Source organism: Emys orbicularis, chromosome 1 (assembly GCF_028017835.1).
Source record: "Emys orbicularis isolate rEmyOrb1 chromosome 1, rEmyOrb1.hap1, whole genome shotgun sequence".
Lineage (NCBI taxonomy): Eukaryota > Metazoa > Chordata > Testudines > Emydidae > Emys > Emys orbicularis.
In genome coordinates this window covers 49,412,495-49,430,202 of record NC_088683.1, presented here as the reverse complement: position 1 = coordinate 49,430,202, position 17,708 = coordinate 49,412,495, and the positions used below count along the sequence as shown (strand labels likewise).

General features: G+C 36.9%; 1 protein-coding gene across 1 annotated transcript in view; it reads right to left on the bottom strand.

Moving 5' to 3' along the window:
* The window catches only part of CTTNBP2 (cortactin binding protein 2), a 178,873-nt gene that overhangs the window by 97,091 nt on the left and 64,074 nt on the right, over positions 1 to 17,708 (bottom strand). The window contains exons 3-4 of the mRNA XM_065423243.1: positions 11,155 to 12,814; positions 5,068 to 5,271 (exon numbers count right to left, since the gene is read on the bottom strand). Coding sequence (XP_065279315.1) covers positions 5,068 to 5,271; positions 11,155 to 12,814 — 1,864 coding nt within the window. The remainder of the gene's footprint in view (positions 1 to 5,067; positions 5,272 to 11,154; positions 12,815 to 17,708) is intronic.

The window sequence follows — 17,708 nt, the reverse complement described above, 5'->3', positions numbered from 1 at the left end:
TAGATGGACCTTTGGTCTGACCCAGTACGGCCTTTCTTATGTTCTTATGTAATTCACTTTGTTCTGTCTGTTATTACTTGGAACCACTTAAATCCTACTTTTTGTATTTAATAAAATCACTTTTTACTCATTAATTAACCCAGAGTATGTATTAATACCTTGGGGAAGGGGGACAAACAGCTGTGCATATCTATCAGTGTTATAGAGGGCGAGCAATTTATGAGTTTACCCTGCATAAGCTTTACACAGATAAAACAGATTTATTTAGGGTTTGGATCCCACTAGGAGCTGGGCATCTGAGTGTTAGAGACAGGAACACTTCTTAAGCTGTTTTCAGTTAAGCCTGCAGCTTTTGGGGGACCTGGTTCAGACCTGGGTCTGGGTCTGCAGCAGGCTAGTGTGTCTGGCTCAAACCAGGCATGGCACTGACGTCCCAAGTTGCCAGGGGAAGCGGGTTAGAAGTAGTCTCAGCACATCAGTTGGCAGTGCCCAAGGGGTTTTCTGTGATCCAACCCGTCACAGATGCAACAAGAAAAATGAGATATGTTAAAACTAGAGCATGTACTTGGTTTTTTAAAAACTTCCACAGGTGTGTCAATGCTCTGAAATTACTACGGATAACTTTACAACTGAACTACACTTGCAAACTTTAACAACACTTTCTATAATGAACTTTTTCCAAAATAACACGTTAAATGAAACAGTAGAAAATTAAATTGATTCACCCATTCCACAGCCAAATTCATTCAAGATATTTAAAGTATATATTAATGATATAATTTTCTGCTTTTTCTTCCACAAGAGATTGGAATGCCATCTACATGCATATAAACTTAAGAAAGCACATAACCTGCTCAGAGTGTATTTCTTACAAGAAAAATAACCTGATCAGAGTGTATTTCTTACAAGAAAAATTTCCATAGTTACAGTAGAAACTCAGAGTTACAAACACCAGAGTTATGAACTGACCAGTCAACCACACACCTCATTTGGAACCGGAAGTACACAATCAGGCAGCAGAAGAGACAAAAAGAATATTTAAAAAAAGCAAACAGTACAGTACTGTGTTAAAGGTAAACTATTAAAATAATAAAGGGAAAGCAGCATTTTTCTTCTGCATAGTAAAGTTTCAAAGTAAAGCTTCAAAGCTGTAGTAAGTCAATGTTCTATTGTAAAGTTTTGAAAGAACCATAACGTTTTGTTCAGAGTTACGAACATTTCAGAGTTACGAACAACCTCCATTCCCAAGGTGTTCATAACTCTGAGGTTCTACTGCAATTGTCTCTTTTCTAGGGATGGGCCCAAAGGAAAATACCGGATTTAAGCTCCTGCCCCAACTTTTGAGTAACATTAATGTGCTCAAACCCAAAACCCAAGCTTTGTCAAGTGAAACTCGTTTCTATTAATTTCTGAATGCATATTTTTCTCTGGTTAACTCTCTCTAAAATGTTTAGGTGAGTATTATGGACTGATTGTGTAAATCACCAAACATCAGGGAACAAGATTTTCAAAAACAGGAGCCTAAACTTACTTACCTAAATAAGTGACTTGATTTTCAAAGATACTGAGAACCCAGAACCTCACACTGAAGTCACTGAAAGCTATTAGGTACTTAGCACTTTTGCAACTCAGGTCAAACTTTTATGAGCCTGAGTAAGGAGTTAGAAGCCTAACTTTAGGAATCTATTTTTGGACATCACAGCCATGATAAGCTAGCCCTATACTAGAATATTCATCTGAAAGACTTTTGCAAATCATCAAGAAGCCCTCATTCAGCTACTTTGCCCAACATTTGTATTTATAACTGAAATCCAGTGAAAAACACAGATATACTGTTCAACTGTTTCTCAGTAGAAGTACTGCTCTGACAAATGTCAATACTATTATAGCTTCTTTCCTGTCTTTCCTTCATCTATCTCCATCTTAATCCAAACATCTATTTAATTTAAAATATGAATTCTTTCTTGCCAACCCCATAAATCTCTTTGGAATAAAATGAAAAGAGGTTCCCTTACACCAATTCTTAGTATTTGGCCAGCATGCTTTCTGGCTCCTTCTCCAAGTCTTTGATAACTGTTATGGTAAAAGAATGGACAAAACAGGTATGCCTACAAATCTCAACTATTTAAGCGGCACCCCCCACTGTTATAGCTGAACACAGAGTACAGTTAATGCACATAATTTTCTATAGTTTATTCAAAGGAGTACTGTACTCTTCACATCTCCTGGGTTTTTCAGCTGGATTTATCATTCCATTCTCCCTCCCTCTGTCACCTCCAGTGTCTGAATGAATGGCTGGGATTATCAATATAATGTAGACACTTGGGTGGATTAGCTCAATCACGTGTGACACATTTTGTGTCCAAAAGCAGAAGATCCTTTTCAAAGTGTAGTAAGTTGAAGTGGTTCGCGTTTTGTTAGCAGGTCAAACAAAGATGGATTGGCAAACTGATTTGCTCAATTTCCCACAGACTGGTTACTGAGGCCAAATGGGAAAAACAATTTCTCAGCATCCATTCAAACACAAAAGGAGTGTTTAACTTATACTTTGGGGGCAAGCATTATCACACACACACACACACACACACACACACGGGGACAGTATTTGCATGGAAAGCAGAAAAAAGCTGCTGTGGGCTAAATGTCCTGAAAATGGTTGTAGCCGGAGCTCTGAAAGCGGAACTGCCTAAGAACAGGAATTTTGTACCTAGTGTGAATAGACTTGGAAAGAATATCCTGAGTGTTCTCATCTCTCTTGCAACAAGGAGCCCAGGCCACATTCTCAGCACAGGAACATGGCAGGGAGCACTGTCAGGGTGCTGGTTACAGCTCCCTGCTCCTGTGGGTCGATTTGCACCAGCCCTAGCATAGTTTAGCAGTTTAAGGACTGCTCTACCTTTCATCAGTTGGCTATGAATCCTAAAGGACCATATTTCAACTGAGAATTGGTGAAGAGCAGCTGCAGTCTACCTCTGCCCTTAACCTATCCCATGCATCGGGGGGAAGGGGGGGGGGGGGCAGACACATGACAGCTATGGTTCTTTTCCAGCCAGCTACTGCCCAAGAGGAACAAAGGAGCTGCTTCAGGGGAGAGACTGGTTCTAGAAGTCTCCAAATCCCCTTTAACCATTCCAACTGCAATCCAGAACACACTCATGCTCCCAAGCAAACAAATGGTGTGGATATAAGCTCATGGGTGAGGTCCTTCCACAGAAGGGGAAAAAACTATGCCTGTCTAAGTTGTCTGCTAGCCACCTGCTACTGAAAACTACTCAATTCAATCCACAGTCCCTCAAACTGAGTCATTTAACCATTTTCCCATCCCCAGATTCAGACCAATATCATCTCTGTTCTCATGGTCAATTAAGCCAGGACTGTCTACTGTAAGTGCTTCATCATGACACTTTCTTAAGCCTATTAGAAAATATATAATGGATTAATTTTGAAGTTACATTTATCCAATTAAATAAGTTTGTCTGAATTTAAGTTAAGAATTACAACCTTTCTGCCAACAATTTTACAAATCTGATTTTTCAGAGAGGTCTCAACTAGCATATACTGTACTTTAAGATGACACCAGAAACAAATGAGAGACCTATTTTATACAAGCCAGTTGGTAGCTAAGGAAATGGTGAAAACCTAACTCATACAATTATTAAATATTTTTCAGATACTGATGTAGAATCAAAACTACTGCAATATATTACTTGTTTTAAAAAGCAACAATCTAATACCTAAAAATTACAGTATATATTCAACTACAATTATAAGACTTATATTACAGTAATTAAATATTTAAGGGATGCTGTTTCCATTAATTCTGTAGAACTTTCTTACTGGGTATTTCAAGGGTAAAGCGAGTTCCCATAAACTCTCACTGAGATCAATAGGAGCTGCTGAGTTGTCAGCACTTCTGAAAATCAGGCCATTTGTTTAGGTGCCTAATTATGGATTTAGGAGCTAATTTTATGCTTCTAGTTTGAAAATTTGGCCTGTGAACATAACAAAATTAGAACAGTTTTTCTATAACAATTTAAGACCAGTCACATAATTAGAAACTCCCCATACAATCTCCACTTAATAGATCTAAACCCACAATATTAAAAACAGTGACTATAAATCAAACCCACTATAGTCCATCACCTCTCCTGGGGTAAAATCCTAGCTTTACTGAAGTCAATTGCAAAACTTCCATTGACTCGAATGGAGACAGGGATTTCAACTTTGATGTCTCAGAGAGGAAAAATGTGGGGTTTGTAGAGTCTATCCCAAGCAGAATTTTATATTAGTACTGATTCAGATTTAGTTTGCATCTTCCAATTTTTAGAGAGAAAGTGCTCATAAAAAGGCATGTGTGGTACACTTGTATCAGCTATTTTAAAAAATATTGTTCCTGCTTTGTATCAGTGAAATATTTTGTTCATTTCTAATATACTTGACACTTGGTTGGATCAGATCAGAAAATGGTACAAGACAGCATACTGCTGAAAGGCTCCAGGCACTTGAACTTTTCTAGAACTCTTTTTTTTAAATTTAATAGAAACAGAAGTTAACAAATACATCATGAATTTACATACACTCACATCAGTTATTTGTTATGTAGAGGAAATTAGGGCTATTTTGTTTCAGTTATTTTAGATGGAGCATTTTACTTTCCTACCAACATACATTTCAAGCATAAGCACTACCTATGCATAATGCATGTTCAAATTCATTTGAATAAATGACACTACTTCGTTTTAACTTGCCTAGATAAAATCACTTTTTTTTAAAATCCTCTCATCTCTAATTTCATACTAATAATGAAATCCATGATCCCTTCCACAGAAAATCACTGACAACAGACTTCAAATGTACGTGTATGCCAACTGATATTTTGCTCAAATTTATCATCTACGGACATTCTTACTGATAAAACATCTGATCAGAAGCCCATGGAAGTTAACAGAAGTCTTTTCTTTGACTTCAAATCGGTTTTGGATCAGGCACAAAGTGGGCTTTATTTTCAAATTATTAATGCTTCTATTACTTTATTTATACAGTTTAACAAAACTGTGAATCCCTTACCTGTATGTCCATTCATAGCAGCAGAATACAAGGCAGAATAACCATCTTCACAGAAATAATTAATGTCCAATCCTTCTTCATTAAGCAGCATTGACAATAAAGTGACATTTCCCTGGGCAGCAGTTTGGTGAAGAAGGGTGGGCCTGCCACCCAGGGGGACAGGACCACCACTCATTAACAAAGGGGTTAGGGAGGGAGACCAGCCTGCGAGTTAAAGTGACAGATGTTAGAGGGAAGACTCATGAATAAATTAAGGTTGTGCATTATTTCTGAGCTATTAATATATATAAAAGAAAACCTAAACAGGTCCATCAACACTATAGGGTCTGTTACGGTTTAGCATGAGTCTTGTAATGTTATTTTTTCCCCTACATCAAAAGACAATTAAAATCACACACAGTGGTAAGAAGTTATGTTCATTGTTAACTCAAATTAATAGGATTCTATCTTCATGGGTTAACACAAATAAAAACTTTGGGAACATCACAAACAACTTCCACACTCCAAAATTTCTGACATTACTACCTTATACAATTCTGGCTTTAGTTTAATTGTAGCTAAATCAAAAATCATTCCAGATATATTTTCATATAAGTAGGTGCTTTTTATTTTCATCTGCAAACTTGATTTTTCTTCAAAATCTTAACCTAATATATAATAATATTTCAACCTGAAAGAGTATCATAGCCAAATAAGATAGAAAAATTGGTTCAAAGTGCTTCAGTTATACTTTAAAAATAAAGAATTAACAAGAGGACAGTTCAACATAAAGGTTTGCAGAAGCCCTGTAATATACATATTTGTTGTTGAACTTTGCCCTAATATATATGTTAATTTTACTCAGCAGTACTGTGATTTCTATTTTATTTTCAGACGAGCCAATGTAGAGTAAGTAGCTAGTTACATCAAAATTACTGATAAAAGCTTTCAAGTCATCCAATGAAAACGGCAATCTACAAAACAGAGCTTTAGAAATCTTAGGAGTTATCTTGTTAGACATTCCATATATTATTACTTAGCAGCTTTAGAGGAGAGTTTGTTAAATGCATGAAGTCTGCTGCATATAGTATGGAAGACTTTGTGTACTCTTCCTTGATCAAAAGACTGCAAAAGAAAATAGGAAAAAGGATTGAAAAATATAAATGTTAATATATTTGTGTGTGTGTGTCAGACACACACACACACACACACATATTTTACCCTTTGAAAATGAGAATTCACACCATTTTTCCTTTTTGAATAGATTACTCTATTTGCAGTGCATGTATGTGCACAAACACCCTCCTATGAGATACTGAAATCTGATCATATAAGAAAATACATAGTCAGATTCCCAGCTAAAACTAACAAAAAATAATTAGTTGGAGCTCTTTTAGAATTGTTTTCAAAATAAGATACTTTTAGCTTGATAATTTCAAAATAAAATACATTTTACTATTATAGTACAGAGAGGCAGCATAATATTTATTTGTAGTACTTTCAGAAAGATAAATTAACTTATTACTCATTTTATAAATTTTTATAAATTGTATAGGCAACTATAAAAAACCACTACCATATATATCAGCAGCCATATCAATCATTTAAAGTTACATGGTATACTGCTTCAAATTGAAGGCCAACTTTGAAGTTGTATGAAGATATATCAATAGTTTTACTCTTATTTTTAAAGCAGGCTACGAAAGAAAATCTAGAGGTTTACAAAATAAGATTCATACAATTTAAATTACTTCTCATAAATTCTATACCTTGTGGCTTTTTAGATTACAGAAAAATCTTCTAGAACTATTTTTGCTTTACTAAGAAAAATATAAGCCAAACTTCACCTTTTGAGAAGTCAGAAATACTATACATATAAAGTAGAGTTCAGATGTTTGTGAACATTTATTCTTACAAGGTACAAAAGTGACTGAGGAATAATGGAAAGAAAAATAAAATACAATTATGAAAGCTGTTTTTCTTTCCATTGTTTCTGCCTTGTATCATCTTGTAAGCCTAAACTGTTACTGTAGGTAGAAATTTTGTTTGAACTAACCAAAGGTATTAATTGACTTTATTGTATTTCCCTGTGTTTTTGATACTGCTTCCTGTGGATATATCTAGTGTGTCAGCATCTCCTTGGATGTTAATCCTCTTTGCCTGAACTTGCTTTTCCATTTTAGGAATTAGTCTTGTTTGTGCTGGAATGATTTTTGGACACTGGGAGGTAGGGTGAGTAGGGGGCTTAACACTTTACTGAAAACATAAGGTTCACTATGCCAAGCCATTTTGAAACATTAACAACATTTCTGAGGTTTCTGCTTTTGTTGAAAAGTAGCACAAGATTTTTCAGCATCATTAATAAGAATATCAGAGAAAGAATGCTTATTGTGCATTACTGTAAATGGACATCTGGTACCTTTATTCTCATTTTCAGCTTTTCGCGAGGGCAAATATACTGTTGCATTCCAGTGATGAAACGCATTGTGCTAGATTAAGAATGGATGAAAAGCTTCTACTGCATAAGACACACAAACGAAGTAATCACATAAATGCATATTTTAACTTCTGTTATCATTGCGAAGCAGCATAACAGATTTGTATTCATCCAGGATACTGTATAATAAGGTTAGGAAATATCAGTAAGGTATACGGTTTCATATGCAAAAGTGAAGCATCTGTGACAGCTTGCAGGACATACAGTAATGAAGGGCAGAGGGATAGAAAAACAGCTTCTGGCATCAGCTTCAGAATGAATCCTCACATCCTATTTACCTTCTAAGCCAATCACATACAAAGGAAAATCAATCAATATTGGAATGAACTGAATAAATACATACTCCGATTGAAGAGTGATGCAAAACCAAGAAGAAAAAGAAAGAAGAAATCCCAGGGGTATGGAAATCCAATTGACTATAATCATTTCAGTTTTAAACACTTATTTCTCTAGGAAGTCAAATCCATGGATATTTAGGAATCAAAACAAACAAGAAACACTAAGAGTATATTTTCACTTTTTCATATACACCTTGTTCAACATACATAACAAAAGGTGGGAGTTTTTTCTCAGCTGTATTTAAAGCTGTAGATATTGTCGTCTTGATACAAAAGAACATATTACTGATGCAACTTGTAATCTCCTTTTATTCTATATCACAGTTTTTGTTCTTCTTTAGAACCAAAATATTCCATCACAGAAAGTGATAATATTCCAACGTTTCTTAAAGCAATGCTGCACTGTAAAGAAACTGACCTAACCAGGCGACTGATTTGCCATTAATGAAAGAAAAAAATTCAGGCTTTCTTCCACTCCTCCTGACTTCACATTAAAAGGAAATGAAGTCATGGATTTACTGACCTGCCAATAAACATCAAATTTCAACCTGACTCTAAAAGGCTTTGAAATATATTAACCAATCCGCTTACTATGTTTTTGAACACTTATAACAAATTCTGACTGATTTTCACCAGCACTTACTGTACAATAAAATACAAACAACATTTCAGCACACTAATTTTTAAATGAGTCAACCCTGATTGATACAAAATAAAAATACTAAACATTCTGTGCAAAGATTAAACAAATAAGGTTTAAATTAAGTTGAATATTACTTTTAATAACTGAATCTCTAGCAATTCAGAGAGTTTGAAAACCTAAATACTATTGTTTGTTTCCAGTAGTGCCTATAACATGATAGGTGCTGTACAAACACTAGAAAACAATCTTTGCCTCCAAGAGTTCAACCTCTAAAAAGACAAAATAAACAAAGATGGTAAATAAGGGGGAGGGGTTTACAAAGAGACTGTCAGGTGTTTACTAACCATATAGTGTAAATAAAAAAGATGTTATTTAAATCTATCCCCATGTACCAAACTAACCACCATCTGTCTGTTTTGCCTTTACTAAGCATAAGCTACTTCAAGGCAGGGACCATATCTTTCATGTTTGTACACCATCCTGCACATAAAAGTTTAGTTCTCTTATAGCATATGCCAAAAATACATGAAGGTAGATTAAGTTCCTTATCAAGTCCCGCATTTAAGGAACACAAACACACACAAGGGGAAGTGTAAAAGTTTAAAGCAAGGGGTTTTGACAAATTCTGTTACTGCAGTGTGTTGCTGGGGGATCACAGGCAAGTCTCTTATCTTCTCTCTGACTCAGTTTCTAGGTCTATAAATTAGAGTTATTAGTATTTACCTACCTCTGCACATTCCAATTTATGGGATATGTTTCCATTGCCACTGAGTTTTAGAAATCTTGTAGAAAGCAGTCCCAGTTACAGTCCCACAAGAGCCCTCTGACTGTACCAAACATTCAGAGCAAGTGGTCCAAACTCCTTCAGCTCCCTCCAATAAACCTCAAAGTCCTAAACTATAGAATTTGAATTACAAGGGGAAAAGGACACGAATGGTTTGTGATGAATAACCTTTCTTCTTTGAGAATTACCTCTGTATATTCCCACATATAGGAGTTTGACAAGCAATACAACAAAGCAAAGGTCATATCTAGATGCCACATTGACTGAAAAGTGCTCTCGAAACACAGGTTAAGAATACCAGGTAGCAGACTGACAGATTTCTATGCATTATGAAGGCATGCCATCAAAACTGCCTTAGTCACAATAGAGTGATCCGGAGAGCCTTATGTACCGTGACCTAGTTAACATGTAAAACAGCTCTCCATATGTAAAGCTGATAGAATTTATATAGAGATGGCTTCTGTCCTACAGACACTGTAAAAACTACATAGATTGTAGTTAATTTCCTTAATGATTTTGTCTTATCAAATAAAAACTCAAGTCTCTACAGTATGGAGTCTAAGAAAGGGCTGGGGGAGTCTTTTAGGACTGAGACTGACCGCACCAAAACCTCTGAACCATCCAAGTGCTCGTCAGTGCTAATGAAAGTTCCTGTGCCTACAGCAGGGAGGGTCAATTTTTTTGTCAAGGTCCAAATTTCTTGGTCAAGGTATAGTCAAGGTCCAGACTCCAGAAAAAATAATAATAATGATGATGATAATAATAATAATAAGAAGAAGTAAATAAAAAGATTTCAGGGTCCTTTCAAAAGCGTCTGGTAGTCCAGATTTGGCCTGCGGTTTGCCTATCGACTACCCCCGATTTATAGGGTCCCAGCACTGACTGACTTCTTTTTGGAGAGGTCCTCTCTCCCTGTGCAGTCATGGCCTAGAAAGGGGCTAATACTTGCTATTCTTATGCTAACCTTTTCCAACAAGGGAATATTTGGAAACAAAGATGATGGCAGATTCAGCAGTTGATCCAAAGGTGGATCAGGGCCCTGATTCATAAGGCCTTCATCATGAGGAAAATATGGAGCTGCTAAAATGTAAACATCCTCCATGCTAACCATTGGTTAGTGAGGTAGGGAGTGAGCCTCTTTCTCAGAGAAATTAAACAGCAGGTGCATGCATCACACACTCCAGAAATACAGGAGGACACCAAACATACTGCTTAAATGTGAATTTCTCCAGGTGTGAAGAAAGGTGGTTAGGATTGCACTGCTCTTTTATAAACGGTTATAAAATTATTTGGTGCCATGAGAAGGGGATCAAATGGCTCCAGATAGGCACTGTTTTCTAGAAGGTTCAGAAAACTCAATGGCATTGGAGGAACACATACCATCAGAGAAACTATACATAGGCAATTCTCAAAATTAATTCATGTTTGTAGAGCTCTAATATCCTCACGCTTACAGAAGGCCAAAAGTATTATTAAGGAATCTCCCTTTTCTGGAGTATGTCATTATTCCAGAATCTTCTCAGAACCTCTGCTCAGAATGGCCAATCTGCTCAAAACATCAATTTTCATTCCCTTATTAAGGATGAAGTCTTCACTAAAATGAAGGCTTCCTTAAAAGGAAACTGACTTATGATCATTGTTAAAAACAAAAAAATTATGAAGCAAGATAAATTCCCATACCCCTGAAACTTGGAAAAAATAATATACATGTAAATTTCCACTTTAAAAAAAGATAAATCAGTTTAGAGAAAAAGCTGTAAAAGATAAATAAAGCAAATGACAGATCCAGAGAAAAAGACAGAACATTCTTAGAGGGAGATAGTTTGAAGTATATCAATCCCTTTACCTGATGCTGTTGCCAGTAGGCTGTCTGAATCACATGGTCTACAGGATGAAGCACTAATAGGGTTTATGAAGGAGCTACAGGCAATGGTGGTGGGAATGACAAAGGAACTTTCTGAACATGCAGGTTGGTTCAGTCCAGGGGATTGGGAAGGCCAGGCACCCACCTGAGATGTGGCCATGGCTGGTATGGCACAGCCTGCAGATGCCATAGATATATCTATAGTAGGTTTTGGTGGCAGCTGAGGTGAGGACTTAGAAATAATTTCCTCATTTATTACCCTGATTCCTTGTGGTGAACTGGAAGGAGGTGAAATCATGGTTTTGCTGTCAAATTTTACACCCGTATTAGAGGATCGACTACTATCCATAATAACTTTAAGCTGTGGGTGTGGTGGTGAAGGAGTTTGCGAAAGCCCTGGCTTTTTTGGAGGAATAGGTGGAGGATTTCCTCTGTCAATTCTTGATACATTGGGAGTCTTTAAACCCATTCTACCAACTGGGGGATAGGTGCCAACTTCCACTGAATGTGACATTCCAGGCCGCAAAGTAGCACCACCTTGAGGACTTGTAAATCTTGAAAGGACTTGGGTGACAGTATTCCGAGCTAGCTGTTTGGCAACTAGGTTGTCACGACTAGTGGGAGAGACATCCCTTGACGGAGGGCTTTGGGTAGTGTTTCCATTTTGGTCTTGATCATTAGCATTAGCTTGAAATCTAAATCTAGCTGCTTGGACTCGAGGATTTAGGCCTGGATGCACAGTAGCGTTGGCAGACTGTGACTGTAAACTGTGCATAGACGAAGCTAGTGAGTGGTTCTGAGATGCAATACTTGATGCTGGAGAAACGGAGAGGGCAGCATTACTTGGAAAGGGGGAAGTGCTATTTGTAAAATCTGGTGATGAGCCAGTACTTGGTCCATTTTCCTCAATTCTGTTTTGACTTGGAGTCAGAATAGGAGTTGTGGATGGGACAATCAGTTCACTACAGGAAGAGTGCCTATCAATGACTGGTTTCACAAATGCTGCATTGGCGGATACATTCGTTTTTGTGCTGCCAGAAACCAGAGAGTTCACTGCTGAAGGTTTTACAGGCACAGTCAAAGGCAACTTCCTAACACTTTCAGTGCTAATGTCCGTCGGCATTGTATCTGTCTGACAGGCAATAGTTCTTGAAGCTGGGCCTTCTGTTCCAACAGATACTGAAACAAAACACTTATCTTTATTTCTACAAGTGAGAGAAAGGTTTGGTTTATTGTCATTTTCCTTTTTTAACTGCTCAATCATTTTTCTCATTTTATCTCTCTCTTCTTTGAGGTCACTAGTATGTGCTTCCTCTCTGTTAAGTTTGGCACGCAGTTGCTCCCTTTCTGTGTCAAACTCAGAGAGCTGTTTTTCCATCTGAGCTTCCATTTGTGTACTCCTTTGTTTCTCAGCTGCAAGAAATTCCTCCAATTCATTAGCCTTTTTTTTTTCTTCTTCAAATTTTGACATTATTTCTTCCAGTTTCTGGGCTTCCTCTATAATTTTGCCAGACAACTGTTTACATTCTTTCACTAGCATCAATACTACATGTTTATTCTTGCCACGTTCTTCTTCAAGGCGAGCAGACAACTTCTTATGCTCCAGCTCAAGCATCTGTAACTGAGACTTTTCCATTTCCAACTGAAATAAAAATGTATAGGTAAATTCTCATTAACGTACAAAATACAGCTTTTCAACATGGTATGTTAATAACATGACATTGTTGTTTCAATCTTTTAAGAACATGCTGTATTACTTAAGCAAATTCCAGTATTCTACCATTAGATATAAGCTGAGATACAAAATGTTGGAATGTTTGAGGACCAAACCAAAAAATCCAGAAAAAAATTAATTTAAAACCAAAACTGATTTTCTTCAGTTACTCACTCAAACGAATGAGGGGAAAAATTATTTCGGTTTCAAAAAACATCCAAAGCGAAAAAACCAAAGCAAAACTAAATGTACAAGGATTTTGTTTAATTTCCAGGGTCTTGTGTTATCCAAAACAAAATTTTATGATTTTTCATTTTGTTTCATTTTCATATGGTTTTCACCCTTTTTTGCTTTTAAAAAAAAAAAAATAGCATAAGATTGGTCATACTGGGTCAGACTACAGGTCCATCTAGCCCAGTATCCTGTCTTCCGACAGTGGCCAATGCCAGGTGCCCCAGAGGGAATGAACAGAACAGATAATCATCAAGTGATCCATCCCCTGTCGCCCATATAAATATAGCAAATATACTATTTGCTGAAAACAATGTTACCTAGCTCTATGGATGGCAATACAATCTAAACCACTTCAGTATTTCCCTATCAGCCTCATAAACACATCAAACAAAAATTGCTAACTAGCACTTCTCATGCTGCAGCCTCCTCTTCCTATGCTGTTTATCTGCATGACTGGCTAAAAATAAATAAATAAATAAATAAATTCTGCATTCTCTGAATACCCTTATAATTTCTTTAACTTGACCCTATGATCTTCCTATGCAGCCGGAAAGTCTCTCCCCTCTCACTCCACCATAATCACCACATATTAAGAGGTTAACCTTACCTACTGTACATGTACAGAAAGAACAAGAACCACCAAACTTTTGAAGTGCATTTGCTTGTTTAATATTTTTACTAACTCTGGGAAAATATTTACAGTCAACTAAAAGTCTAGTGCTTGCAAACTTGCAAGCTTCACTCTGACTTCAGTAAGAAAGTTGTTTCTTGCTTCCATCATACTAGAATTTTTCACTTTCCAGCAATTAACAGTTTGCTGCACAGATGGATTAAAAGCTGATCTATAGAGGGTCAGGGCAAACAGCAATATACTTTAAATGAGCTCACTTGCAATAACTGCTTCACTTCAGTACTTCTGATTACTACAGAGGTAGGAAGGATTTTATGTTAAACTAGATGATAAATAACACTAATTTCAGAGTTGTAAGAAGATACTGTACAGTGAATATATTTCATGTAAACTGTAATCTGGGGAACCAGATGGCCCAGGGAATTCGTAATGGGATATGGAGCAGTTCATTTTTAAATCAGTGGTTTTTGGCCTTGGTTGCTATCAAAAGAAACTCATTACAGTATGATGACTTTTGAGTACCCTGCTGTTACCCAATGATATCCCAGGTCCTCCTCCAGTAGAAGACTGACACTTTCTTGGACAGCTTCTGAAATGTTTTTCTTATTCCTGCATGTGTGCTCTCTCTCTCTCTCTCTCTCTCTCTCATTTTAATTAGACCTATCCACTATTTTGTTTCAAAGGTAATAAATACTATTTTTCTTAGGATAGTTCCCTTAGTCCTCCACTGTTATCTAATACTTAGTGGAAATGAAACTTGCATCATATCAGGAGGGGAACAGGACAGGGAAAAGGACTGCAGGTCAGAAGTTTGATTCTACTTGCTGTCGCTCATTTTTTGGAGGCTACATTTTACCCATTTGGTAAGTCCAGTTCAGATACACAACAGAGAACTCTGAAAAGGGAAGGAACGTTAGGTAAATCTTTTGGAGGGATAATCTTCATGAAATGCTGGTAAAATGATAAGGTTGTCTCAACTGCCCAACGTTTTAATTAGTGTTCTCTTACTTGTAAATGTTTCCTCTGCTTTGTTGGGAGGAGGAAAGAGGGCAAAAAGTATATCTGGGGGGAGTGGGTGTATGTGATGTTGATAGGGTGGACCAGAAAAATTGGGATGGAGTGGAGGAGGGGTGGTGGTAATAGGGTCCTATATAAAGACAAAGCCCCTAGTATTGGGACGTCTTATCACCCTAGATGTTGACAACCGTGATAGATGTTTTACATACAGTAAAATTTCCTTCCTGTGCCTGATCATCATGAGGATGATCAAGTTAAAACAAAGTCATTATGACTAACCAAGCTCTTACACTACAAGTTTCATTTTGATCTCCCATATCAAAAGAGGTCCTCAGACAGCAGTGGCTAAACCTAAAGCTCTAGATTTACGAGTGACAGGAGCCCTATGATGATTTAACAGCAACACCCAGCATCTCACAACCCATCCTGCCCACCTCCATTGCCCCAAACTAGTTTGCTCTTCATTAACAAGAGAGTATTCAGTAGCAACATAAAAAGGATAATAGGAAATCCGAAGGGACTGCTAAGTGAAGAGTAGCAGCAGCATTTGTCAATGATAATACACCAGCAAATATTAATTTACCGTGATTTATCAGATTGCAATTAGGACTGTCCCTGAGACTTCAGTTACAGTCATCCACAGGCAGAAAATCATGCTCCTTGTCCAGCAAAAGTCATTCCGTTTGCCATTTTACCACTAAGGAATTAGCACCTTCATGGGCAAATCGCGCCAGCAACAGCTGTACTAATGTTGCTAGTGTGACTGAAGAAAGTCATGGAAAAAGTACATATGACAGAGTCTGACACTCTAGATTATTTTTCAATGAGAAAGTGGCTCAGTCCTCTGCAGACTACCCATAATACATTAACCCAACTGAAGACAATAGATTACACTGAGCATTACTGCATGTTGGGAGGGAGGTTGGTTTTGTACGTTAACTGAAATAAAACTAACTTATTTTCAAGTTGTTACAGACACAGCTAATAATCTAATATAGCTGAAGTTGCTAGTAACTCAGAACCTTTCAATAGGCACTCTGGAACTCACAGATCAAATTAACATCCAGGGAAAAAAGGAAAACAGCCATCCTTTAATACTAGCTTTTATACAATGAATTCATATACAACTAACTTGTGAATAAGCTGAAGCATGCAGCATTGTCCTCATCAACATTCAAGCTGTAGTATCACCAAGAACCAAGCAAGTTTTACTCAGCTAATACAGCAATACATCAGATTGTCATGCATAGGAATCAACATGCTGAAATGAAGCATGTTTATCATAATGACTTGGCAAAGCATATGTAAATAAAGAAGAAAGTTTGGTTTCAGGTGTCATGCACCTGATCTAATTATGCTGAGCTGTCAACTAGCAGCATCTATTATCTGACCCATCAAGCTAAAATTAGTTCTTAGCTTGCAGCACAGGAATGCTCTCATCCAAGTTTCAAAAGTGTTTGCTTTGGTCCTGCTTCCAAATATTGTTCTCGGCTGAAAGGACTCCACTTTCTTCCCTAGTTCTATTGTAAAATATCTTTATATAAGGCTTGTATCTGAAAGGTTTGTCATCTTCTTTGTGGGAACAACGTTAATAAGCTGGATCAGGCCTGTCAAGCCCCTTGTTAAAAGAAGTAATAGATCAATCTCTAATCCTTTTCCCTGTGAAGATATATCTTTAAAATCAAACTAATGCCAGCTGACTGCAAAGACTGAAAGGCATAGGCAGTTGGGCTCCACCTCTGCATAACGACATTAAGGGAGAAGTAGGAGACACACTTAAAGATTCCCCCCCCCCCAATACAGTTTTATACAGAACAATGAATCAAGTAAGCTTAAAGTGCATCCCAAAGAATAATTTCATTAACATTCCCAGCAGATGATTTGGGACATGGGGAACAGGAAGGAATTGGTGTATTTATTGGAAGGAAAGTACACAATTGATGGATTTTTGAGGGGCAGAGGGGTTGAGAGTTGAGTATTTCACCTAAAGAATGCTACATAGTTGCCACAGATGTGGAAAGTTTAAGCGGGTACCACTTGTCTGTAATGTAGTGATTGGCTTTTTTAAAAAATTAAGGCTTTGGTTCTCCAGAAGATGATGGCACTCGGCCAGGAAAATTGCCAACTCACCCTCAGCAAGTTGATTTTTCAAGTCCCATTTTCAACTAAATATTCATCTCTGCTCATACTAAATAAAAAGGTGGGATTATAGTGACAATGTCCAGAAAAGTACTGTATATACATTTTAAAGAACACAGTATTTTATTTAATTAAAGTTTAATTTACAGGTTACTGAACTATTTTAAATGGTGGTTGATATAATTCAGATGTCTCTGGAGAGTAAAACCAAATGATCAGACAAATTAAGATCTAAGAATTGTTTCTAAAATTATGATTTATTCAACCAAATATTTAAATTCCCTTCTGGGAAACATTAAAAAAAAAATCTATCCCTTACTGTAGCTATTATAGTTTGGACAAGCATCAAAATTTCACTACTCTGTAGTGAGTGGAAAATTTAAGGCTTTACTTAAGATTACAAATCCTCTGAAATGCAGATTTAGTTATCTTGGGCCACACAGTCAGCTACTTACTCACACTGGTAAGCAGTTACATGAATAGTCCCACTGAAGCCAGTAGGTTGACACTTTAGCCCAATGAAGTCAGTTAAAGAATTTGATCTCTGAGATAAACTTGGAATCTTTTGGAACATTGAGGGAAATGGGGAGAAGAAATTCTTCAAAAATGCTTTGTTGAGCCCACAATACAATTTTTATTAATTTGATACATTTTTCAGTGAATGACATTGCAGCACACAATACTGCATCATTTCATCTTTGTTAGGTAACAGACTACAGCCAGATCCCATTTAGAATGCAGGATTTCATTGGACAGTATAAGGTCCGAAATGTCTACATAGTTCGTGTTCTAACCAAGTTT